Source organism: Callospermophilus lateralis, chromosome 8 (assembly GCF_048772815.1).
Source record: "Callospermophilus lateralis isolate mCalLat2 chromosome 8, mCalLat2.hap1, whole genome shotgun sequence".
NCBI lineage: Eukaryota > Metazoa > Chordata > Mammalia > Rodentia > Sciuridae > Callospermophilus > Callospermophilus lateralis.
Genome location: NC_135312.1, coordinates 107748166 through 107774136, shown reverse-complemented (window position 1 = coordinate 107774136; position 25971 = coordinate 107748166). Strand labels below are relative to the sequence as shown.

The 25971-nt window shown below is 37.6% G+C and overlaps 1 protein-coding gene across 3 annotated transcripts in view; it reads left to right on the top strand.

Annotated features, from left to right (window-relative positions):
* Rxfp1 (relaxin family peptide receptor 1) overlaps nucleotides 1-25971 on the top strand; it is an 88414-nt gene that overhangs the window by 11276 nt on the left and 51167 nt on the right. For 2 of the 3 annotated variants that reach the window (XM_076864661.2, XM_076864660.2), the window contains exons 2-3: nucleotides 7718-7816; nucleotides 12988-13093. In XM_076864661.2, the coding sequence (XP_076720776.1) occupies nucleotides 7774-7816; nucleotides 12988-13093 (149 nt within the window). In that variant the 5' untranslated portion in view covers nucleotides 7718-7773. Of the gene's footprint in view, nucleotides 1-7717; nucleotides 7817-9907; nucleotides 9917-12915; nucleotides 13094-25971 lie in introns of all 3 variants that reach the window. The other variant, XM_077110186.1, reaches the window with a different exon arrangement.

Below are 25971 nucleotides of genomic sequence, written 5' to 3'. Positions count from 1 at the left end.
ATGCCCACTTCTCAACTGATCCTCTGTAGGTACACAGGAACTTGGCTGTAGGAATCATCAATGCCTAGACACAGCCAGGGCGAAATGATTCATCTACTTACATATTTCATTTATAACATTTATAAATGTATAACAATTCATAATACTATGAAAATTTATTTCTTTGATACATTTTTTCCAGTAATACCTCAATGGTTTGCAATACTCTCACTGACTCTAGAAATAAAAATGATGATAAACTTTAATTCCAGTTAATAATTCCTTCTGGTTGTTAATTAAATGAATTTTTGTATCATTCACACAATTCTGATATAAGGGGCAGAGAGGGGGTATCCTGGCCAATACCCCTATAACTAAAGATAGGCTTCTGGGCAAGGTGGCACACAACTGTAACCCTAGCAACCTGGGAGGCTGAGGCAGAAGGATCACAAGTTCCAGGCTTGCCTCTGCATCTTAATGAAAGCCTCAGGAACTTAGCAAGATCCTTTCTCAAAATAAAAAGTGGTAAAGTACCCCTGGGATCAATCTCCAAACCCCCACTGAAAAAAAGGCTAACAAGAGAAGAGTATAACGAGTTATTTGATCAAAGTTTTATGTGGCATGGGAGACTTCAGAAATAAAAACCCAAAACCTGGGGAGACCTATCTGGTTTTATGCTTAGAGTCAATGAAGAACCGTCATATAGAATTGTGATTGGACAAAGTCTATGTCCTAATGCTACTAGACTGACAGAGATAATTCAACAAGACTGTCTGCTCAGATTCTTCTTGGTTACTCTGTGTAGCATTCCTTCCTCCCAGGAATGTGGCAGGACCCTTCTGGAATGAGAATCTTATAATCTATTATCAGATAAGGCAAGTCAAAGAATTCCTTTATGACCAGCTCCTATGCAGAACAGCAAGGAAAGGTTAGAGTGATAGTTCTAGGTCTTACGCCACTCTTTGAAGAAAGGTTTCTAGTTTCAAAGATTTTTCTTGGAGAAGAGAAACTCTGGTTTCTACTACTTTAGGAGAGGAAGAAGAATGGGAGAGCTGAGGGCAGAAGACGTTCAGAATGAAAATTTGCCTCTAAAGCAGCATCTGAGGTCATCCAATCTATTTAGTCAAAAGCACTCAGCACACCAAAGTGCTGTTGGGGTTCATCTTCCGAGCCCCAACAAGTTTCAATAACAGAAATGAAACAAAGAGCTGGGCTTGGTGGTGCACACCAATAATCCCAGCAGCTCGGGAGGCTAAGGTAGAGGGATCACGAGTTCAAAGCCAGCCTCAGCAATGGGGAGGCACTAAGCAACTCAGTGAGACCCTGTCTCTAGATAAAAATACAAAATAGGGCTGGGGATGTGGCTCAGTTGTAGGGTGCCCCTGAGTTCAATCCCCAGTACCTCCCCCTTCAAAAAAAAAAAAACAGAAAAAGAAACAAATAACAGAAAAATGTACAACAAATAGTAATAGCTAACTATTTAAAGCTGATATAACATGAAAGTTGAACTTCTATAAGTGAGCTATAAACTGATTAAATAATTTATTGGGCCTGGAAAAGAAAATACAAACTTAGTTTATTATTTTAATGCTTTAGTTCTTTTTCAATAATTCTGCTCCTAATACAAATCACTAAACTTCTCAGAATTGTTTTTCTCATCTGTAAATGCAGATTATAAATATGACCAAAGTTATTATAAGGATAAAATTAAGTACCTAGTACAGAATAGTAGATATACACTAAATACCAGTTCTCTCAGTGCTAAATATTATATTTAACTTCTCTGTTAAAATGAAAAAATTAAAATCTTTCACAGAATTCTGCTTTCTTATAATAAAGATATGAAACAAGTAGTAATCATTTGCCAAGAGGTCAACAAATTGCCATGCCAGGAAAGGGGGAAAATCCAACACCACAAGCTTCAAAACCTGACACCCAAGAAACAATCGATGATTTGGAGCCCAGCAGAGCAGGGTGTTTTATTAGGCTCCCAGCACTATCTCCAGAACCCATAGGGAAAATGCTAAAAAGCATCATCACCGTTGCTGTCTTGGGACCATGAAACTGAACCACACAGAAACTCATGGGTTCAGAAAAAAATGCACTACTTTTAGAGATCCCACCTCAGCTCCCAAAATTACTAAATGTCCATATTTAAACCAAATTTTAATGCAGGAATTCAATTAGTCCCTATTTCTGTCAGGGTTTAATGCAAGCAATAGAATCCACTTGGGGTATCTTAAACAGGAATTACATACTTATTATGTATGTAATAAGTAAAAGGGCTGTATGTAAAATAAGTAAAAAGGGTGGGGAGCAGAAGTCAACAAGACCCCTCCATCAGTGACTAAACCACAAATATGATCGGTCAAGAAGCTGAGATGCTGTTGCCACCACCCCTGCCTGTCCCAACACAAATGCCTCTGGACTCCTCTGCAGGGGTAGTACCTGCAGGGTCCTGCTGTTGCCACAGTTGCTTCTGGAAGCATCCCAGTTTGAGACACAGCAGCAGGAAAATGACCTTGTACTCCCCAAGGTCTTCTACCAAACAAAGTATATGTCAATGTTTCTCAAATCCTGGCCATGTAGAAAGTGTGAAATGCTGTGTTTACCTGCTCTGTCCTATTGTCCCAGATATGGGACACCTATAAAAAAGTAATATGATGTACAACAATTACATATGTAATTACAGTACAGTAATCATAACAATAATATACAAGCCCTAGATTATGACTTCCAACCTATTTTAATGCATCTGTGTCAGTTTCATTAAAATATTTGCAGAATTGAAAACTTGGGATTTAATGGTTAAGCCTTTCAGTCTCTGCTCCACAGACACACATTCATGGCGGGGAGTCAAACAGAGGCCAGGTGAGTTGATCTGTAGTATATTTCTCCAGACGCCCGTGGTAGGTGTACAATTCAACGGCCATGTCCTGTATAATCTACCCACTCAGTTCCTCAGTATGCACATGCATTTGCCTCTGACTTCATTTGTTCCAAGCCAACTGTGTTAGTCAGCATCCCATAATGAACTTACGAAAAGAAAATCGTTATTATTTAGGCTCACAGTTTGGGAGCTTTCGGCACATGATTAGTTGGCCCTGTTGCTTTGGGGCCTATGACAAAGCAGAACATGATAGCAGGGAGTCCATGGCAGTGTGAAATCACTCACTCCATGGTTGGGAAGTGAGCGAGAGGGGAAGGGGCCAGGGTCCCACCATCTCTTCCAATGGCACACCTCCAACTCCCCAACTTCCTCCCACTAAGTCCCACCTCTCCAACGTCCCACCACCTCCCAATATTGTCAAGCTACAGATCAAGCCTTTGTGGGATATTTAAGGCCAAACTACAGCACCAACATTGGGTTCAGATTTCAGTCCCCAATCCAGAAAATCAGTCTTGAGCCATCACACTGAATCCAGAAACTCTGTGACATGTGAATTGGTTGTGCCTGATCTAGGGTTATAGTCCTGCCACCTGGTCTAGCACGCCAGTAAACCAGTCCCTCACAAATTCCTTGGGTTTCTGCATATATATAGTAGAAAAATCAAGTACAACTTGTTGTTATCTTCTGGGGTGTGCTGGGATCTGAGTCTGCTTATAATTGATTAAGAAGCAAAGAAACATGGTAATAATGAAAGGACCTGAGGAAAGTTGGTGAGTTATTACTTCAAATAAAGGAATTAGGTTGTTTTCAAACAAACCCCATCTAAACTCATCAGACAGCAAAAGAGAGCTGCTTCTGCTGACAAGAGAGGCTATCAGGAACCAGGATTTAGAGTTCTCAAATCCAACTGAATACACAATCCACCAATAATAAGATTCACAGGGTTTCTTCTAAATCAATCCTCTAATGCTCACTTTTAAAATATGGCAAAATGTGAACTCAACTTATAGTGTAACTGAGTGACTCCTTGGATCAGATTCTATGTGATTTGTGGCTGCATGAGTCCTGACCTAAGGCCACAGGAGATAAAAGATAATCTTAGAGTTATCATGAAAGTTCCCTGGTTCTCTGAACTTTTTGAAGCTGATAATGTAAAAACCTGAGCTTATCATTTTTCTTTAATCTCTCCAGAGCTATCTCCTTAGCCATCCCATCTTACAACCCTTCCAGTTTCTTATTTTTATTCTAATGATTTGTCACAGCAACCACTTTGCCAAAATCGAAAACTCACATCTTTCCAGGAAGCTATAAGTGATCATTTAAATCACTTAAATGGCTGTTTTTGTCACTGTGTGCCATTTCCTTTTTTTTTTTTTTTTTTTTCAGGGTCAGGAATAGAAATTGTATTAAAATCTAAGAACTTTAAAATCCTGGAGGTGCATGAATGGGCAGGAGAGAGCAACACACCTCTATTGCCACCTCTAGAAGCCTAACTGGGACTGTCACTGCACAAAGGGCACACAGAATGGACAGCACTGCAGGGATCTGGGGAAGAAGCTCTGGCTCCAGAAAGGAGATGGGGCACGCGGGCTGGGGCCACCTGGCCCATGAACAAGGACAGTTTCTCTGGAAACACTTGACCTTTAGCCTGGTGCAAGGAGGTGAAGAGGATATTGCGCAGGGTCCTTTTCCCCAGAAAGTCCCATTTTCTAATGGTAACAGGATTGCCATTGTCTTCAAAACCAGTCAGGTTAGATAACCCACCCAATGTTTCCTGAAAGTCTGTTATCTGAAACCCCTTCCAAAGGGAACAAAAAAGAAAACACCCTAGATTGGAAGACAGATTAAGAAAAAAAAAAAAAGGATTTCAACCAGGGAATGACATATAAAGTCTGCAGAAGCAGAAGTCTGAGATGAGGATCACCCACTGTGGTTGCAAGTTCAACATCAAGTTGAAATCTGTACCAGAGTGTGCTTATAAATTGTGTGATTTCCCTCTTTTTGCAGATTGTATCCACCATTTTCTTGTTAAATCTGTGCACTACGGAGCTTAGGCCCTGAGACTGGGCAGGAGGCAGTAACTACCCCCACTGCCACTAGGTACTGGGGGAAGCTGGCGCTTACAAACTTCAAGTCCTCATGTGACTGCTGCCAATTGGTAGAGGTTTATCAATAACAAGAACCCTACTTGCTTGGGATCTGGAAAATACAGATCTAACTTACCAATTTCCAAAGAAGGAAGCATGGTTAACTGAAGGTAGCAGGGAGGAAGAACTAACCCAGAAAATCCACCATAGTCTCAAGAAGTTAGTCTCTATTTAACTAGCTATGCTCAGTCTTTCAAATATCCTCTTCCCTCTTCCTGATTCTCAGCCTCTGATATCATCCACTTATGTTAGGAGTCAGATAGGCACCTGGAACTGGTTCCTGGGTGCTCGATGGCTGGTATTTGCTCTTTTCTTGGTTGTTGTCCTTTATTCACCTCATTACTGGTGGCCTGCAGGAGACCCACGCTGAAGTCTATGGTTGGTGAACTTGAGGTTCATTTCCCACTGAATTGAGATATCATAGTACTTTGCTGCTTTTGTTCAACTTGAGATCTTCTGTAGTAAAGAAGTTTTGAAACCCATGAGGAATGCAAAAGAAAGGGGAATGTTATAATTGCACTATTTAAATAATCTATCTTCTAATTTTTCACTTTTAGTAGGGCTGCTAACAAGACATTTGATTTTACAAGTGTAGATAGCATTTATGTTAAGATTCCTTCACTTTCCCAAAGGAAATTTTCATGGAGGTCTGTGAATGAGCAGCTGAAAAATAGGAAAATAATCTGCAAAAAAGAGGGAAATCATGCACTTTATAAGCAAACTCTGGTAAATTTAACCTTTTTCATTTGTGCGGTTTGATAGATTGTGGGGACTATTCACAAATCCAGATAATTTATGGAGTAACAAGTTTATATGGGAAAAGATAATGAGTTCCATTCTGAAGTGTTAGGTTTGAGGTACCTGAGGTAAACTGTGTATGTGTGTTATAAAGGAGAAAAAAGTGTGGACTAGAGACATAACCTGAAAATCTGCTGATCAGAGTAGAAACCATGGGAACCAGGAAGTCAATTTTATCAAATCCATGCAACTAAATAGGTTTGTAATATCTGAATTCAAGTCTCAGGTATAAATTATACAAAAAATGATTCAAAGCAGACTCCTGTAAGCTAGTTACCAACTTGTCTGAGTCCAAGAAGATACAATATCAATACACGTTACATGGGGCAAATTCCCTATATAGAAATAGGTAGCAAGGGACAAAAGATGCCTGAGGTTCATAGTGAGCTGGGAAAGCTGCCCACAGTATGAATTGCTGACTACACCTGCCCTACATGTACCAGGGCTGAGGGACCCTGGGAGGCACCTGCTCTAGTTATGTATCTCAGGGGCAGCCTGACTCCCTGGGAAAAGCTTTGAAGGACATCCCATTTCTAGGGAAGGGAGGAACAAAGCCGTGACTGTCCAGGAAGTTACTGCCTAACTCAAGGTGTCAACACTCCCTACAAGGAACAGGAAAAAGGACTGGGCTGTTTCAGGCAATTCATTCCTACCTCAGGATACTGCATTTCCAGAATGTTCTATACTTTTCCTTGAAAACTGCAGCAAAAAAAAAAAAAAAGAGGAGAAAACTGGATGGGTACAAGGCCAATAACTCTACTGTACTGTATATAAGAGAAATAATTTCTAAAAGCAGTGCCAGATTTAATAATTACAGAAATAGGACAAATTTGTAGAATCAATACCTCTATCTGTCAATCTCTGTCTATCTGTCTGTCTGTCTGTCTTTACATGTTTGGGCATTCTTAAAGAGTCATAGCAAGCCACACACTGTGTTACACACCTGTAATCACAGCAGCTCAGCATCTTGGAAGGCCAAGGCAGGAGGATGGCAAGTTCAAAGCCAGTTTTAGCAACTTAGGGAGGCTTAGTGAGAGCCTGTTTCAAAATCTGTTTAAAAAAGGAAGGGGGATGGTGCTGGGGATGTGGTTTTATATTTAAGTTTCAATCCCCAATACCAAAAAAAAAAAAAAAAAAAAAAAAGTCATGGCATTTGGAAAAAAAATTTAAAGCTCTACAGAGGATCACATTCAAATCCCCACCAGGAAGATAAAGGTTTGTTCCATACAGAAAGAGCTCCATAGCAGCTGCTCCTACATCTCCATCTCATCACATGATTAGTTTCATTGTCCCTTATGTTTAAAAACAATTAAAAGATCATAAAATTCTTTAAAAAATTATCTTCTTTCCCTCGCCTTGTAGCTTCCTGTTAGTTAGCTTTCAGTTATTATAACAAATACCTGAGATAAATCAACTTAAAAAGAGAAAACATACATTTTAGCTCATAGCTTCAGAGGTTTCAGTCCATGACTAGTTGGCCCCATTCCTTTGGGCAGTTGCTTTCTTTGATTTTTAAATGTGATCATCATGGCCACCCATCCATGTTTATTTATCTCCAATGTCAGTTTCAATGATTGAAGAAGATTTAGAGAAACAATTAAAATGCTAAGAGCAGTGTGCCATATTCTGGTATGCCTAAAATTCTGCTTGTTCAAGTATGGCCCAAGTATTACTGGTGGCAGAATCACTACAGAGCTTGTTAGAAACAGACACCAGGAGCCCATCCCAGCACCCCATAGGGGATCCAGAAATCCACTTTGGTAGGTTTCTAGATGATGCTTATCTCATTAAGTTTGAGACTCGCTAGCTTATTTTAAAGGACCTATCTTTCCCCAGCACACCAGAATACATCTGTCTTGTTCTATTCTTAATTTCCTGCTCTTTCCTCCCCACCTGCCCCCAGGAGACAACAATGGATGGTCTCTGCAATTCGACAAATATTTTGGCAACCACAATGAAATGACCTCCTCATATTCCTTTGAGACAAAAACATCTGAATGCTGTAAGTAATCAGAGTAATTGAGCCTCCTTTTCCATAAATTCTTTATAAGACACGAAACTTTTAAAAGTTGGATTCTATGTATAATTTTATGAAAAGGTTATTTGTAATTTTCCAGTTTCAAACTTTATTAGGGATGTATCCTAAATTTGGAAATTCTGTTTTAAAATAAACTCATGGAATCTTAAGGATGAAAGTCATCAATCATGTCAGGTATTGTGAGTAAAATTAATGTCAGTCAGGGTTACTATTTTATGTAATTTCCCTTTCATAATCACTATAAAACCTGATGCAAAGGAAACAGAAAATAGAAAAGCAAAGAAGCTGTTTGATTTTAATGGCTGCAAATGAAAAATCTTCTGGCGTCTAAGCTGTATTTCAGAGCTATGAAAACCTATTAATTATAACCTCTGTCTAGTCAATATTTCAAAAACTCACAAAAATACCAGAGAGAATGCAGAAGGCTATAAACTTGAGGATTGATTCTATAATGCTTTATATCATGAAAATAATTCCTTTTAAATAAATTTTTTCTATTTTAATAAATTATGCAAATGAAGGTCTGTGCCTTAAGTCTGCAATTTTTTTTTTAAAGAGAGAGAGAGAGAGAATTTTTTGATATTTATTTTTTAGTTATCAGCGGACACAACATCTTTGTTTGTATGTGGTGCTGAGAATCGAACCCGGGCCGCACACATGCCAGGCAAGCGCGCCACCACTTGAGCCACATCCCCAGCCCAAGTCTGCAATTTTGACCTCAGCTTTTCAAACTCTTGATGAAGAAGGAGGGTTGAACCAGGTGGCAGATTTCCTTAATCCTAGCTACTCGGGAGGCTGAAGCAGGAGAAGTTCGAAACCAGCTTCAGCAACTTGGCCAGACTCAAAATGAAATAAAAATAAAAAGGGCTAGGGTGTTGCTTGATAATAGAGCATCCCCGGGTTCAATCCCCAGCATTGGGAGAAGACAACCAGCATTAGGAGAGGAATCCCTTATGGTCTACCACAAATTATAAAGCCTATATTTTCAAATTTTCAATATTTTTTTGTCTTCACTACCCAAATGAGATAAACTACTAACAGTCCCCAATTAAAGGAGATAACCTTCCCCTGGGAATCTCCTGTGTTACTCATCAATCTACCTTAACATCCCTGAACCTGCCTCCAAGAGGATGGAGACCAAATAATTTCATCATTAAAAAGCTAAAAGTGCAGGGCAGGGTGGTGCACACCTGTAATCCCAGCAGCTTGGGAGGCTGAGACAGGAGGATCTGGAGTTTAAAACCAGCCTCAGCAAAATCGAGGGGCTAAGCAACTCAGTGAGACTCTGTCTCTAAATAAAATACAAAATAGGGCTGAGGATGAATGTAAGCAAAAATAACCAACACGGTTTCAGCACCATTATAAAGGCACAAATAACCGGGACAGAAGCAGACTTCAACTGGATCAAGAAGCTTTCCTTTATTGGCAGCGGAATCAATCAATCAGATGTTCTCATTTTCTGGGTAGAAAAATAGCCCCCGGGTTACAGAAGGAGTCTGAGTTTTATAGTCTACAATGAGGGTGAATTAGTCATTGGAAACTGTGAACGTACACGTGCAGATGGGACAGTCAGGGAACTCGTTGCGCAGGTTAAAACTTTAACTCAGAAGGCAGTTGTCAAAAGTTTGAAACTCACTGTCAGTGGAAGGAGACAGGAGCTCAGATCCCACCCACTGCTTTTCTTCTTCCTCTGGGATTCATTGTTTCCCAGAGTTTACTGTGCCTTCCTTCAAGACTTATTGGCAATCGGGAAAGGTCAAAGTTTAGGGCCCAGCCTTACAGTATCCTCCTCCTCCCTGCAGAACCCACTGTAGTTTGGAAGAGGTGAATGTTTGCTTTTTCCTATTGTTATTGGGAAAGGATTTACTGGGAGAGGTGTAATGTTTGGCTAATTTCCCTCCATCCTCCTAAGACACACTGTCTTTCTGTTTTTTCCCTGGGGGCTATCTTGGAGGAATATTATTTTCCATAACCCTTCAATGTGGCTCAGTTGTCCAGTGCACCTGGGTTCAATCCCCAGTACCCACCACCTCCCCCACAAAAAAAAGCTATAAGCTTTTGTGTGTGTGTGTTTTGTTCTGGAGATTGAACCCAGGGATGATTTTACCACTAAGCAACACCACAAGCCCTTTGAGAGAAGATCTTGCTAAATTATTTAGAGCCTCACAAAATTGCTGCAGTAGCCTTCAAACTTGCCATCTTGCAGCTTCAGCCCCCCAATTGCTGGGAATGTGCCACTAACCCAGCTAAGAGAAGAGATTTTAGCAAAGAAAAGAGTTAACAGGTATAATTTAACAACTAATATTATGCCAAAAAGTAATAATGACAAATTAAGCTGTGTTATCTTAAAAAGCATTTTTCCCTTTATTATTTTGTTTTCATTTCTTAAATTTTAATTGAATCTTTTTATATCTCATGTTATTCCCAAGAAAATTTTCAGCAACTTACAATTAAAGTATGGCTAAATCCTCACTGAGAAAGCTCAGCAACCACACACAAAGCTTAGATCTGAATATTGTAGTCATTAAGTCAAAGAGGAAAAATAACGGGTTATATAATTCGCATAGTCTCTTTTGTAAAGGAAAAACAAATGGGGAAAAAACAGACCAAGTCAGCAAGAGAAATAAGTTTTTACCTGATCTTGCACTCTGGAAGAAAATTTGTCACAAGTACAATTACAGAAGAATCCTAAACTCCTGTACACAATAAATATAATATAAACACATAATTTTTCATTAGAGTCCTCTTGAGACAATTTGGGGAATTGCCATTAATAATTAAATATCTTTTTCAGATTCAAACATGGTAAATAAAATGAAATGAAAAGTGAGAATAATATCTGGGGGTGAAACTTAAATTAAGGTTCCTAATTGTGCCACTTTCTTTAAATCAGATTATTATAGGGACTTACTGGAAATTAAACTGAAGATGGCTTATAATCGTTTTGGCTAGATGAAAGAATGTGAGGAATCCACATTTTAAAAATCACTCCTCAAGATCAATATCATGGAAAATAATAATATCTATGATTAACCAGTACACTGTATAATGTTTAAATTTGAAAGATTTGGAAAACATTTTTTACCAATCATCATTTTTATCACTGAGAGGCTATTATCGTCATTTGCTGGTACATCACTTGTCTTTTCTTTTTTTTTTTCACTTTGTTGAAATAAAATTTCAAATAATTTCCTGTACCAATCAGTTTTATCATATTTTCAATTAGCATTTTAGCATAATTAGCTATTCATGTTATTATAAGCTCTTGGGAAATAATATATGTAATGTTATCTTTTAAGTGACAATTTACTTATTCTTTTGTCATTGAATATTTGTATGTTTTTTTTTCATTTTTCCCTATTACAGATAACCTTGTACTTAAGATATGTATTGTCTTAATTCAATCTATATATATAGAAAAAAACACTGCAATGAATGCTAGTTTCATTGCCTACTTTTCCTGATCTTCTGTTCACTTCTTCTCAGGGCTTACATCTTCCTCCCCAACCTTCACCATCCCACCCTCACAACATAAACATGCACTCACATGGTAGATAGGATTTAACAGACAGCCATCCATGGCCAAAATGGGTAATCCAACTATAAAGCTGTTTAATAAGAGTTTTCAGCAGATACATAATCAGTGAAACCAGGTTATGATCCTAAACGCCTGTAACTCTGGAAAGGAGTCTCTGCAGTTACTCGGGAGGAGATGAAAAACACCTGTCATCACACGTACCTGAGCAAACAGGCACTTTCTAAGTTCAAAGCCTGTAGCCAGCCATGCTTGCTAATCCTTCACAGGAGCCTCTGCTTCATATTTGAAACATTTGCCTATTCTCTGGAAGCTTTACTGCAAAGATCAGAAACTGGAAATTTGCAAGCAGAAAATTTCTCATAGAAAGTTTTGTTTTTCCTAGGATGTTTTAAATTAACTATTATCATTTTTAAATGGGTAATTATATATAAAACATTGTATTTCTGGCTTCTTTGCAAATGTTGGTAGATTTGGCTGCACTCATTCCTATTGTAAGTTGGCAACAGGAGAAATCAACCCATTTGGACATCCAGACACTACTTTGCCTGATCATGATAGATATTTGAGTCTATAGCATCTGCTAAAAAGCTTAAGGCTCTAGAAGTAAATGTATTTGGGAAGTAGTCCTCATTGCTCTCAGTCATTGTCCATTCCCATCACGGCAGGAATCAGACTATATTTATTACACTGAACAATAATCCTATCATGCTATATAAAAACATCGTTATGAGGCTCTAATAGACTTCAGATTCATTGAATCACAACCTTAAGCCTCAAGCCCCACAGATGGCCAAAGGGGTGTATCCCATTCTTTCTTATTCCAACACCCAAAAGAGTAGAAATTGGATGACTGTGCAGAAAAAAAAAAATGTCCACTCACATAAATGAAGATTTAGAGATCCATCATCTCTACATAGGCCAAAGAAGCATTCTTTTATAAAAATCTATTGAAAAGGGAGGGGCTGGGGTTGTGGCTCAGCGGTAGAGTGCTCGCCAGCACATGCAAGGTGCTGGGTTCAGTCCTCAGCACCATATAAAATAAATACATAAAAATAAAGGTATTGTGTCCAACTACAACTAAAAAATATATTTTAAAAATTTCATTGTTTAAAACAAAAATCTATTGAAGAACTCCTGAATTTTCCAGAAAAAGAAAATCTAACCACACTAATCATTTAGTGTTTAATTCTCCTCTTCCTTGTTGGTTAAAAGTGACTTAGTCCTATAAAAGTTTTGATGATGCTATAAATAAGTACTTCCTTCTTAAATAGAATCTTACACGAACATCAAACCCCATCACAATTTATCACATTTTCCTTGGGTGACATAGGAACATGATTTCATTCATTTTGCAATAAATGGAAAAGAACATTATTCTACTTTTTAAAAATGGATGGGTTGGTAAGTGTGTATGTTTCCAAATGCTAATGTTCTAGCATCCTTTTAAAGATAAATTAAAAGTCAACTTTGGAACCTTAATTTAAAGCATTGCTCAGGTAAGGCAATGACATACTCTTATACTAAGTAATTCTTTTCATTGCCCTCCTCCTCCTGGTCCCCCACCTTCATCACCCCTTACCACTTCCTCTTTGTTCAGTGCTTGGTTCTGTGCCTGGGCATTGTTTTTGCGGAGGTCTACAGCTTGACTGTGATGAAGCCAATTTACGAGCTGTTCCATCAGTTTCTTCAAATGTGACTATAATGTAAGTAGAAAAGAATGGCTCATCCTTACAGCCAGAACAGTAGCTGTAAAACTGTATCATAATTAAGACGTGTCATTATTAAAATTATTCAAAGATGATGTCATTGTTTCCTAGGTCAGTTATGATTGCTCATATTTATTTCACATTTATTAAATGCTAGATCCCACCTTAATTTATCCCAACTTGGTCTGGGGTTGTGGCTCAGTGATAGAGCACTTGCCTAGCACGTGTGAGGCACTTGGTTCAATTCTTAGCACCACATAAATAAATAAGTAAAGGTATTGTGTCCATCTACAACTAAAAATATTTTTTAAATTATCCCAACTTATTTAATCCCATGAAATATTTAAACTCACCATATTTTATCTAAATGAAAGATGTCATCTACTGCATGTGCTATTAAAGGGGAAAAAAAGCACTTATTTATTATACCATTATATGGGGCTTTCTTTTACTTTGTTTGTTTGTTTATTTGTTTTGAGACAGGATCTCAATAAGTTGCTTAGAGCCTTACTAAATTGCTGAGGCTGGCCTGGAACTTGCAATCCTCCTGCCTCAGCCTCCCAAGCTGCTGGGATTACAGACATGTGCCACCACATCTGGCTTTTACATAGAATTTTTACTTGAAACTTATTCAAATAGCTCTTTTAGAATTTCTTAGACATAAGTTTTAATATACTCTCAGATACAAATAAAAACAAGCAAAATAAGTTTGATACATATTTCCAGAATTTTATATCTAAATTAACACTTCCAAATCACATTTTGAATCAGAGATATTGACATTGATTTTTCCTAACTATTCAAACTTATATGTGTATAAAAGATCACTCTCATAATAAATGGTTTGTTGATTTCTAGTACTTGTGGCTCTAAGTTTCTAGTGGTACTAATTTGAATTCAACCAGACCTTAGCAACAAAAACACATGCATTTGGCTGAGATTTTTAAAAAGAAATCAATGGAAGATGGATATTTTAAATCACTATTTTTACTGAATTTTTTCATACAGATGTTTTGATGCCTTCTGTCTCTGACTTTTGGGTGAAAGGGGACAAAATGTGAGTTTACAAAGTTGGCAAGTCTTGCCTTTCTCAAACCAAACTGTTTATTCAACTCAAATGATTGACATATAAGGAATGGAAGAGCCACAGTGCAGAGGTCTTATAAATGGTGTTATCAATCATAAAAACTGGGGATTTGGCCAGAAAGTGGGGAGATAGCAACCTGAGAACATGAACTGAAAACACCAGGAGGTTAAACCACAAAAACTTGTTTTCCAAAGAAACCAACATTCTCACTGAACTAAGGAAAGAGAAAAGCTCTCCAACATTCTGTTCTCTCCTTGCCTCTGCACCACTCCTTTTCATAGGAATTAGTCCTACTTTACAAAAAAAAAAAAAAAAATGACTTCCCCAAAGAAACTGAGGTCCCTTGGAGAGTTTCTGTGATTCAAATCTTAATTGGAAATGCAGGGTATAAGAATTTACAATTTCATCCTATTTTCAGAGAAAAAAAAATCATTGTCACCCTCACTGCTTAATATCAAATTATTAGAAAATCCAAATCAAAGAATATTCCAATGCTGCCAATATTGGTTTTTATTTTCCTCCAAGAAAGATTTGAATCCATTCTTCAACAATTCAACTAATGTTTGTAAAAGAAACAGAAGAAGAAAACTGAGAAATGGAGTGGGGTGAGGAAACTTCCTAGAAAGAGCATGCCCACCCAAAGGGTGCATAATTCAGTTGAATTCATTCTGGTTCAATTTTTTTAAAAACTGTTCTGGCCCAATACATAACACACATACATAAAGAGATGTGTGTCAGTCTTTGACCTGCCAGTTTTCAACCCCAGTATTAAATACATTAGAACCAGATCTTTGTGAATGCTTATCTACCAGAAGGCAAGGAAGAAGGCAGGATCAACACTTATTTCAAGTTTCCCTGCCAAATAATTGAGAATGGGAAGGCATAGTTGCCATAAATGGGAATAATTAGGACTCTAATGTCATATTTATTTTTTAATTTGAGATGAACATTGGAAATTCTGGGAAGATACAGGAATAATGCTCAGGAGCATGTATCTACAGCATTCTTATGCTGTGGTATAACTTGGCGGTACAGCACTTGCCTACCTGCACAGTGCTCTGAGTGCAATCCACAGCGCTGGGAGTGGGGGGAAATATAGTACTTTGTACTTTGGGTTGAACCACTTGAATCCAGTTGTCCATTTATACTTTTCTCTGCAGAACACTGGCTCAGCTTCATACCTTGCCCAGTCTACTAGTTCAATTCCATAAGGAAAAAGAACTCTAGGCTTTACAGCAAATACATTTAAAAACTAAATATTAAATTTCATTACTGAGTTAGTTCCAGATTTTAAGTTGGAACTCTTGGAGGAAAATGTCAAAAGGAACTAAATCATATATAAGTAAAGTATCAAAAAAGCCTATAATCCAAGGAGCATTTACTGAAGTTGGGACTTATTGAAAGTGTTTCACATAAATGCTAAAGAATGAAACAAACAGATAGAAATGAATATTTATACATTGTTCTAGCTTTCTAAACATTAACTTTTTGTTTGAGAATTGACTTTAAGATCCTAGAATTTGGGCTGAGGCTGTAGCTCAGTGGCAGTGTGCTTTCCTAGCATGTGTAAGGGACAGGGATGGATCCTTAGCACCACATAAAAATAAACAAAGGCATTCTGTCCACCTATAATTACAAAAAAATTTAAAAGATCCTAAAATTTAATCACTAAACTACATCTACAATCCTAAGAGCTGTCTTTATAAAAACCAAAGCTAGCTTTGATAATGACAAAACTAGTCAGTTTCTCTGTCATACACAATATATATACATATATGCACGTGTGTATATATATACATATATGAATACGTGTGCATGAATATGTACATATACATACTCATATATATGCCTTTGTGAAAAGTCAAATTTATAATATCAATTTTTTAGTATAATGATCTATTATATTTTAAAAGTACTTTATTTTATTGTATTTTATTTTATCTTATTTTTGGTGCTGGGGATTGAACCTAGGGACTCACACATGCCAGTCAAGCACTTTACCACTGAACCACAACCCCAACACTTAAAAGTATTTTGGTTTTTGTTCTCATCAAAGAAAATAGAATCTACTTGTTTCCATTTCAATAGGATATTATGAAAATATAAATAATACTATCTGTTAGAATATTTGGTATTTAGAAAGGCATAACCTATAAATTGTAGGTATTCTTGATTAATATGGTGACACACTTTCTAAGAAATATTACTTAGGAGTTCTCAAATGAATTTCCCTTTCCTCTTCAGAAGCCCTCCCTAGCTCTCTGTGTAGGTACAATTAGCCTCTTCCTCTTGAATCCTCTCATAAAAGTTCATTTGCATCTCTTTTTTATTTTTTTAATTGCTTTAATTAGTTACACATGACAGTAGAATGCATTTATGCACTTTGATATATCATACATAGATGGGATAGAATTTCTCATTTTTCTGAGTGTACATATTGCAGAATCATATTGGTCATGTAGTAACATAAATACATACAGTAATAATGTCTGTTTCATTCTACTATCTTTCCTATTCCCACATCCCCTTCCCTCCCCTCCCATCACTTCCCTCTACCTAATCTAAGTAATGCTATTCTTCCCTAGTGCCCCCTGCCTTATTGTGAATTAGTATCCACATATTAGAGAAAATATTTGGCCTTTGCTTTTGTGGGATTGGCTTATTTCACTATAATGATATTCTCCAACTCCAACTATTTACTGGCAAATGCCATAATTTTACTCTTCTTTAAAGCTGAGTAGTATTCCATTAAGTATATGTACCACATTTTCTTCATCCATTCATCTGTTGAAGGACACCTATTGTGAATTGAGGCTGCTATAAACATTGATGTGGCTGTGTCAGTATAGTATGCTGCCGGGGTCCAGCCCCAGCGGGGTCCAGGGAGTCCTGAAGGAGGAGTGGCGTCGGCGAAGTGATGAGACAGGAGTCGTTCCGTTTGAGCAATCTCCAGAGAGAGAGCTAAAGCAGCTTTCTCTGGGTCCCCTTTTTATTATAATTTTTCTCATCATTATAGATTCACAATACGTCATTGATTATATAATTTAAAACTTTGCCAAGACATGACATTTCCTTAACCATGATTGAGAGCACACCGATCTACATTCTTCCAGGATATGACCCCCAGCCATACAATCATCAAAGTACAGAATCATCAATAAAACATGTCACCAATTTACATCCTTCAGATTTTCCCAAGATTTACTATTTTTCCCAAGATATGTTATTTCCTTATTAACTAATGCCAAACTACGTAACCAGACTCTAAGTCTCCTAGCCAATCATTAACCTAAAGTACACTTGTACTTTATTTCTAATTCAAAATTCCCATCTAAAAAAGTCCCTTTAAATCTTATATTTAAAATATCCTAAAGTTTATGAATCATCCTTAAAACATATCAGAAACCTATACAACTAAAGACTTAAGAATTTCTAAACTTAAGAATCTAAATAAAATAATATTTCTAACATTATTTTAAAACTGTGTCTTATAAACCTATTTTAATTGATTCCTAAATTTATTCTCATAAAACTGGTTGAGATGCTTTCTCGAAGAGTTTCTTTGTTTCTCAGTCAAGGTACACTAGTTCTCAAAGAATTTGTTTCTCAGTCAAGGTGCACTAGTTCTCAAAGAATTTGTTTTTCAGAGGATGATTGTTGTCCATTATTAGGTTTGTCCACAATGTACTAAGATAGAAGAATAGCCTTTTACTTTGTCCTTAATATGCTGAGGGGTGGGTAGAACGGCCTCCAAGGCATGAACTACCTGTTCTGTTCTAGCCATCTGAAATTTAATTTGTTTGGCATTTAACATACTCATGCCTCCTGTGAGAAACATAAGCATGAAAATGCAAAGTCCCAATTACATAAAAAAGGGTCTCATGGTTTCGGTTACCCACCAACCAGCGTGGCTTTGCCAGCATTCATCCTCACTGTGACCCTGTCAAGACAGTGGGAGAGCGGCTTTGCCAACACTTTTTCTCACTGTGACCCTGTCAAGACAGTGAGTGGGGGATCGCCTCCACCAGTATGCTGATTTTAAGTCCTTTGAGTATAAACCAAGGAGTAGGATAGCTGGGTCAAATGGTAGTTTCATTTCTAGTTTTCTGAGGAGTCTCCATACTGCTTTCCATAGTGGTTGCACCAATTTGCAGTCCCACCAGCAATGTATGATTGTACCTTTTTCACCACATCCTCATCATTCTAACAGGAGTGAGATGAAATCTTAGAGTAGTTTAGATTTGCATTTCTTTAATTGCTAGATGTTGAACACTTTTTCATATATCTATTGATCAATTGTATTTTTTCTTCTATGAAGTGTCTGTTCAGTTCCTTAGCCCATTTATTGATTGGGTTATTTGGTTTTTTGGGGTTAAGTTTTTTGAGGTCTTTATATGTCCTAGAGATTAATGCTTTATCAGAAGTGCATGTGACTGAGGTCTCTTGCACCAGATACGGGGGCATGGCTACCAGAAGGTAAGCAAATTTGCTGGGGGTTCTCAGCCCCAAGCTCTACAAACTTAGGGCCTGAGGGAGGCAAACAAGGAGAGTGTGCCCAGGCACTAATGAAACAGCTGCTCCACGCGTGTGCAAGGTAGGCGGAACCGTGACCACCGACAAAACAGGCCCAGTGGCCCGCCAGATACATCGCCCCGGTCGGGGGAGGGGCAGAGCCGCCACCAGCGCCTTTTAGGTAGACAGATCTGCAACCGACAGACAGAACAGGCCTAGTGGCCAGCGGAGGGGCAAAGCCGCTGCTCACGCCTGCAAGGTAGGCGGACCTGTGACCACCGAAAGAACAGGCCCATCGAAAGTACAGGTACAGCGGCCTCCTGGCGTGGAAGGCACATTGCCTCAATTGGAGGAGGGGCAGAGCCACCGCCAAAGCCTGCGAGGGAGACTTTGCAGCTATACAAGAGCAATATAAATATATAGGGGGAAAAATCAATAACACAACAGTTTCACCAAGCAGAAAGAAACGCGATCAGTATGAAAAGACAAGGAAAGAAAGGACCACAAGCAATGCAGGTCAACTCAACTTTAGAAGAGGTAATATCTGCAGCAGATGGAATGTCAGATAAAGAATTCAGGATATACATGCTTCAGATGATCTGGAGTCTCAAGGAAGACATTAGACAGCAAAATCAGACAATGAAAGACCACTTCGACCACTTCGACAATAAATTACATAAACAAATCCAAGTAGCAAAAGATCAATTATACAGGGAGATAGAGGTTATAAAAAACAAACAAACAGAAATCCTGGAAATGCAGGAAACAATAAACCAACTTAAAAACTCAATTGAGAATACTACCAGCAGAGTAGAACACTTAGAAGATAGAACATCAGACAATGAAGACAAAGTATTTCAACTGGAGAAGAACATAGACAGCTCAGCAAAGCTGTTAAGAAACCATGAGCAGAACATTCAAGAAATATGGGATAACATAAAGAGACCCAACTTAAGGGTCATGGGGATACAGGAAGGTATTGAGGTCCAAACCAAAGGAATGAGCAATCTATTCAACGAAATAATACGAGAAAACTTCCCAGACTTGAAGAATGAGACAGAATCCCAAATCCTAGAAGCCTACAGGACGCCGAATGTGCAAAATCATAAGAGATCCACACCTAGACACATTATAATGAAGATGCCCAACATACAGAATAAGGAGAGAATTTTAAAAGCTACAAGAGAAAGGAAGCAGATTACATTTAGGGGTAAACCAATCAGGATAACAGCTGATCTTTCAACACAGACTCTGAAAGCTAGAAGATCCTGGAATAACATATTTCAAACACTGAAAGAAAAGGGGTTCCAACCAAGAATTGTGTATCCCGCGAAATTAAGCTTCAGGATGGAAGATGAAATTAAAACCTTCCATGATAAACAAAAGTTAAAAGAATTTGCAGCTAGAAAACCAGCTCTTCAAAACATCCTCGGCAAAATATTACAGGAAGAGGAAATGGAAAATATCAATGAAAACCAACAGCGGGAGGTAGTACAGTAAAGGTGGGGGGGAATAATCAAAGAGGAAAACAAACCATGTTTAGTAACATAAATAAACAAATATGGCTGGAAGAACAACCCATATCTCAATAATAACTCTAAATGTTAATGGCTTAAACTCACCAATTAAGAGACACAGGCTAGCAGAATGGATCACTAAACAAGACCCAACAATATGCTGCCTTCAGGAGACGCATTTGATAGGAAAAGACATACATAGACTGAAGGTGAAAGGTTGGGAAAAATCATATCACTCATATGGACTTCGGAAACAAGCAGGAGTGTCCATACTCATTTCAAATAAAATAGATTTCAAGCCAAAGCTAATCAAAAGGGATGAAGAGGGACACTACATACTTCTCAAGGGAACCATACACCAACAAGACATAACAATCATAAATATATATGCCCCAAACAATGGTGCAGCTATGTTCATCAAACAAACTCTTCTCAAGTTCAAGAGTCTAATAGACCACCATACAATAATCATGGGAGACTTCAACACACCTCTCTCACCACTGGACAGATCTTCCAAACAAAAGTTGAATAAGGAAACTATAGAGCTCAATAACACAATTAATAACCTAGACTTAATTGACATATATAGAATATACCACCCAACATCAAGCAGTTACACTTTTTTCTCAGCAGCACATGGATCCTTCTCAAAAATAGATCATATATTATGTCACAGGGCAACTCTTAGACAATATAAAGGAGTGGAGATAATACCATGCATCTTATCTGATCATAATGGAATGAAACTGAAAATCAACGATAAAAGAAGGAAGGAAAAAACATGCATCACTTGGAGAATGAACAATTGGTTACTAAATGATCAATGGGTTATAGAAGACATCAAGGAGGAAATTAAAAAATTCTTAGAGATAAATGAAAGCACAGACACAACATATCGGAATCTATGGGACACATTAAAAGCAGTTCTAAGAGGAAAATTCATTGCTTGGAGTTCATTCCTTAAAAAAAGAAAAAACCAACAAATAAATGATCTCATACTCCATCTCAAAATCCTAGAAAAAGAAGAGCAAAACAACAGCAAAAGAAGTAGAAGGCAAGAAATTATTAAAATCAGAGCTGAAATTAATGAAATCGAAACAAAAGAAACAATTGAAAAGATTGACAAAACTAAAAGTTGGTTCTTTGAAAAAATAAATAAAATCGACAGACCCTTAGCCATGCTAACGAAGAGAAGAAGAGAGAGAAATCAAATTACTAGCATACGGGATGAAAAAGGCAATATCACAACAGACACTTCAGAAATACAGAAGATAATCAGAAACTATTTTGAATCCTTATACTCCAATAAAATAGAAGATAGTGAAGGCATCGATAAATTTCTTAAGTCATATGATCTGCCCAGATTAAGGCAGGAGGATATAGACAACCTAAACAGACCAATATCAATTGAGGAAATAGAAGAAACCATCAAAAGACTACCAACTAAGAAAAGCCCAGGACCGGATGGGTATACAGCAGAGTTTTACAAAACCTTTAAAGAGGAACTAACACCAATACTTTTCAAGCTATTTCAGGAAATAGAAAAAGAGGGAGAACTTCCAAATTCTTTCTACGAGGCCAACATCACCCTGATTCCTAAACCAGACAAAGACACTTCAAAGAAAGAAAACTACAGACCAATATCTCTAATGAACCTAGATGCAAAAATCCTCAATAAAATTTTGGCAAATCGGATTCAAAAACATATCAAAAAAATTGTGCACCATGATCAAGTAGGATTCATCCCTGGGATGCAAGGCTGGTTCAATATACGGAAATCAATTAATGTTATTCACCACATCAATAGACTTAAAAATAAGAACCATATGATCATCTCGATAGATGCAGAAAAAGCATTCGACAAAGTACAGCATCCCTTTATGTTCAAAACGCTAGAAAAACTAGGGATAACAGGAACTTACCTCAACATTGTAAAAGCAATCTATGCTAAACCTCAGGCTAGCATCATTCTGAATGGAGAAAAATTGAAGGCATTCCCTCTAAAATCTGGAACAAGACAGGGATGCCCTCTCTCACCACTTCTGTTCAACATAGTTATCGAATCACTGGCCAGAGCAATTAGACAGACGAAAGAAATTAAAGGCATAAAAATAGGAAAAGAAGAACTTAAATTATCACTATTTGCAGATGACATGATTCTATACCTAGCAGACCCAAAAGGGTCTACAAAGAAACTATTAGAGCTAATAAATGAATTCAGTAAAGTGGCAGGATATAAAATCAACACACATAAATCAAAGGCATTCCTGTATATCAGCGACAAATCCTCTGAAATGGAAATGAGGACAACCACTCCATTCACAATATCCCCCCAAAAAATAAAATACTTAGGAATCAACCTAACAAAAGAGGTGAAAGACTTATACAATGAAAACTACAGAACCCTAAAGAGAGAAATAGAAGAGGATCTTAGAAGATGGAAAAATATACCCTGTTCATGGATAGGCAGAACTAACATCATCAAAATGACAATATTACCAAAAGTTCTCTATAGGTTTAATGCAATACCAATCAAAATCCCAATGGCATTTCTTATAGAAATAGAGAAAGTAATCATGAAATTCATATGGAAAAATAAAAGACCCAGAATAGCAAAAACAATGCTAAGCAGGAAGGGTGAATCAGGCGGTATAGCGATACCAGACTTCAAACTATACTACAGAGCAATAGTAACAAAAACAGCATGGTACTGGTACCAAAACAGGCGGGTGGACCAATGGTACAGAATAGAGGACACAGAAACCAACCCACAAAACTACAACTATCTTATATTTGATAAAGGGACTAAAAGCATGCAATGGAGGAAGGATAGCATCTTCAACAAATGGTGCTGGGAAAACTGGAAATCCATATGCAACAAAATGAAACTGAATCCCTTTCTCTCGCCATGCACTAAAGTTAACTCAAAATGGATCAAGGAGCTTGATATCAAATCAGAGACACGGCGTCTGATAGAAGAAAAAGTCGGCTAGGATCTACATACTGTGGGGTCGGGCTCCAAATTCCTCAATAGGACACCCATAGCACAACAGTTAATAACTAGAATCAACAAATGGGACTTACTCAAACTAAAAAGTTTTTTCTCAGCAAAAGAAACAACAAGAGAGGTAAATAGGGAGCCTACATCCTGGGAACAAATCTTTACTCCTCACACTTCAGATAGAGCCCTAATATCCAGAGTATACAAAGAACTCAAAAAATTAGACAACAAGATAACAAATAACCCAATCAACAAATGGGCCAAAGACATGAACAGACACTTCTCAGAGGAGGACATACAATCAATCAACAAGTACATGAAAAAATGCTCACCATCCCTAGCAGTCAGAGAAATGCAAATCAAAACCACCCTAAGATACCATCTCACTCCAGTAAGATTGGCAGCCATTAGGAAGTCAAACAACAACAAGTGCTGGCGAGGATGTGGGGAAAAGGGTACACTTGTTCATTGTTGGTGGGACTGCAAATTGGTGCAGCCAATCTGGAAAGCAGTATGGAGATTTCTTGGAAAGTTGGGAATGGAACCACCATTTGACCCAGCTATTCCCCTTCTTGGTCTATTCCCTAAAGACCTAAATAGAGCATGCTACAGGGACACTGCTACATCGATGTTCATAGCAGCACAATTCACAATAGCAAGACTGTGGAACCAACCTAGATGCCCTTCAATAGACGAATGGATAAAAAAAATGTGGCATTTATACACAATGGAATATTACTCTGCATTAAGAAATGACAAAATCATAGAATTTGGAGGGAAATGGATGGCATTAGAGCAGATTATGCTGAGTGAAGCCAGCCAATCCCTAAAAAACAAATGCCAAATGTCTTCTTTGATATAAGGAGAGTAACTAAGAACAGAGTAGGGACGAAGAGCATGAGAAGAAGATTAACATTAAACAGGGACGAGAGGTGGGAGGGAAAGGGAGGGAGAAGGGAAATTGCATGGAAATGGAAGGAGACCCTCAGGGTTATACAAAATTACATACAAGAGGTAACGAGGGGAAAGGGAAAAATAATACAAGGGGGAGATATGAACTGCAGTAGAGTGGGTAGAGAGAGAAGAGGGGAGGGGAGGGGAGGGGAGGGGGGTAGTAACGGATAGGAAAGGCAGCAGAATACAACAGACCCTAGTATGGCAATATATAAATCAATGGAAGTGTAACTGATGTGATTCTGCAATTTGTAAACGGAGTAAAAATGGGAGTTCATAACCCACTTGAATCAAAGTGTGAAATATGATATATCAAGAACTATGTAATGTTTTGAACAACCAACAATAAAAAAATATATAAAAAAAAAAAAAAAAAGTTTAGGCAAACTTAACCTTGTTGGCAATATTCTGTGTGTATTGCCACACATTGTTGCCAAGAAGAATGAACACCACTTAATAATTCCATTTCGAGAAGAAAATTGGAAGCTTCACACTTGGAACTCTCCTGAACTTTGCCCTGTGTATCTCCTCCCTTAGCTGATTTTAGTCTGTATTCTTTCATTGTAATAAACTATAACTATGAGGAAAATAAAATTTTTTTTGTAAATCATAAAAAAAAAAGAAACAATTGAAAAAATTGACAAAACTAAAAGTTGGTTCTTTGAAAAAATAAATAAAATCGACAGACCCTTAGCCACGCTAACAAAGAGAAGAAGACAGAGAACTCAAATTACCAGCATACGGGATGAAAAAGGCAATATCACAACAGACACTTCAGAAATACAGAAGATTATCAGAAATTATTTTGAATCCTTATACTCCAATAAAATAGAAGATAGTGAAGGCATCGATAAATTTCTTAAGTCATATGATTTGCCCAGATTGAGTCAGGAGGTTATTGACAACCTAAACAGACCAATATCAATTGAGGAAATAGAAGATACCATCAAAAGACTACCAACTAAGAAAAGCCCAGGACCGGATGGGTATACAGCAGAGTTTTTCAAAACCTTTAAAGAGGAATTAACACCAATAATTTTCAAGCTATTTCAGGAAATAGAAAAAGAGGGAGAACTTCCAAATTCATTCTATGAGGCCAACATCACCCTGATTCCTAAACCAGACAAAGACACTTCAAAGAAAGAAAACTACAGACCAATATCTCTAATGAACCTAGATGCAAAAATCCTCAATAAACTTCTGGCGAACCGGATACAAAAACATATCAAAAAAATTGTGCACCATGATCAGGTAGGATTTATCCCTGGGATGCAAGGTTGGTTCAATATACGGAAATCAATAAATGTTATTCACCACATCAACAAGCTTAAAAATAAGAACCATATGGTCATCTCGATAGATGCGGAAAAAGCATTCGACAAAGTACAGCATCCCTTTATGTTCAAAACCCTAGAAAAACTAGGGATAACAGGAACATACCTCAACATTGTAAAAGCAATCTATGCTAAGCCTCAGGCTAGCATCATTCTGAATGGAGAAAAACTGAAGGCATTCCCTCTAAAATCTGGAACAAGACAGGGATGCCCTCTCTCACCACTTCTGTTCAACATAGTTATCGAATCACTGGCCAGAGCAATTAGACAGACGAAAGAAATTAAAGGCATAAAAATAGGAAAAGAAGAACTCAAATTATCACTATTTGCAGATGACATGATTCTATACCTAGCAGACCCAAAAGGGTCTACAAAGAAACTATTAGAGCTAATAAATGAATTCAGCAAAGTGGCAGGCTATAAAATCAACACGCATAAATCAAAGGCATTCCTGTATATCAGCAACAAAT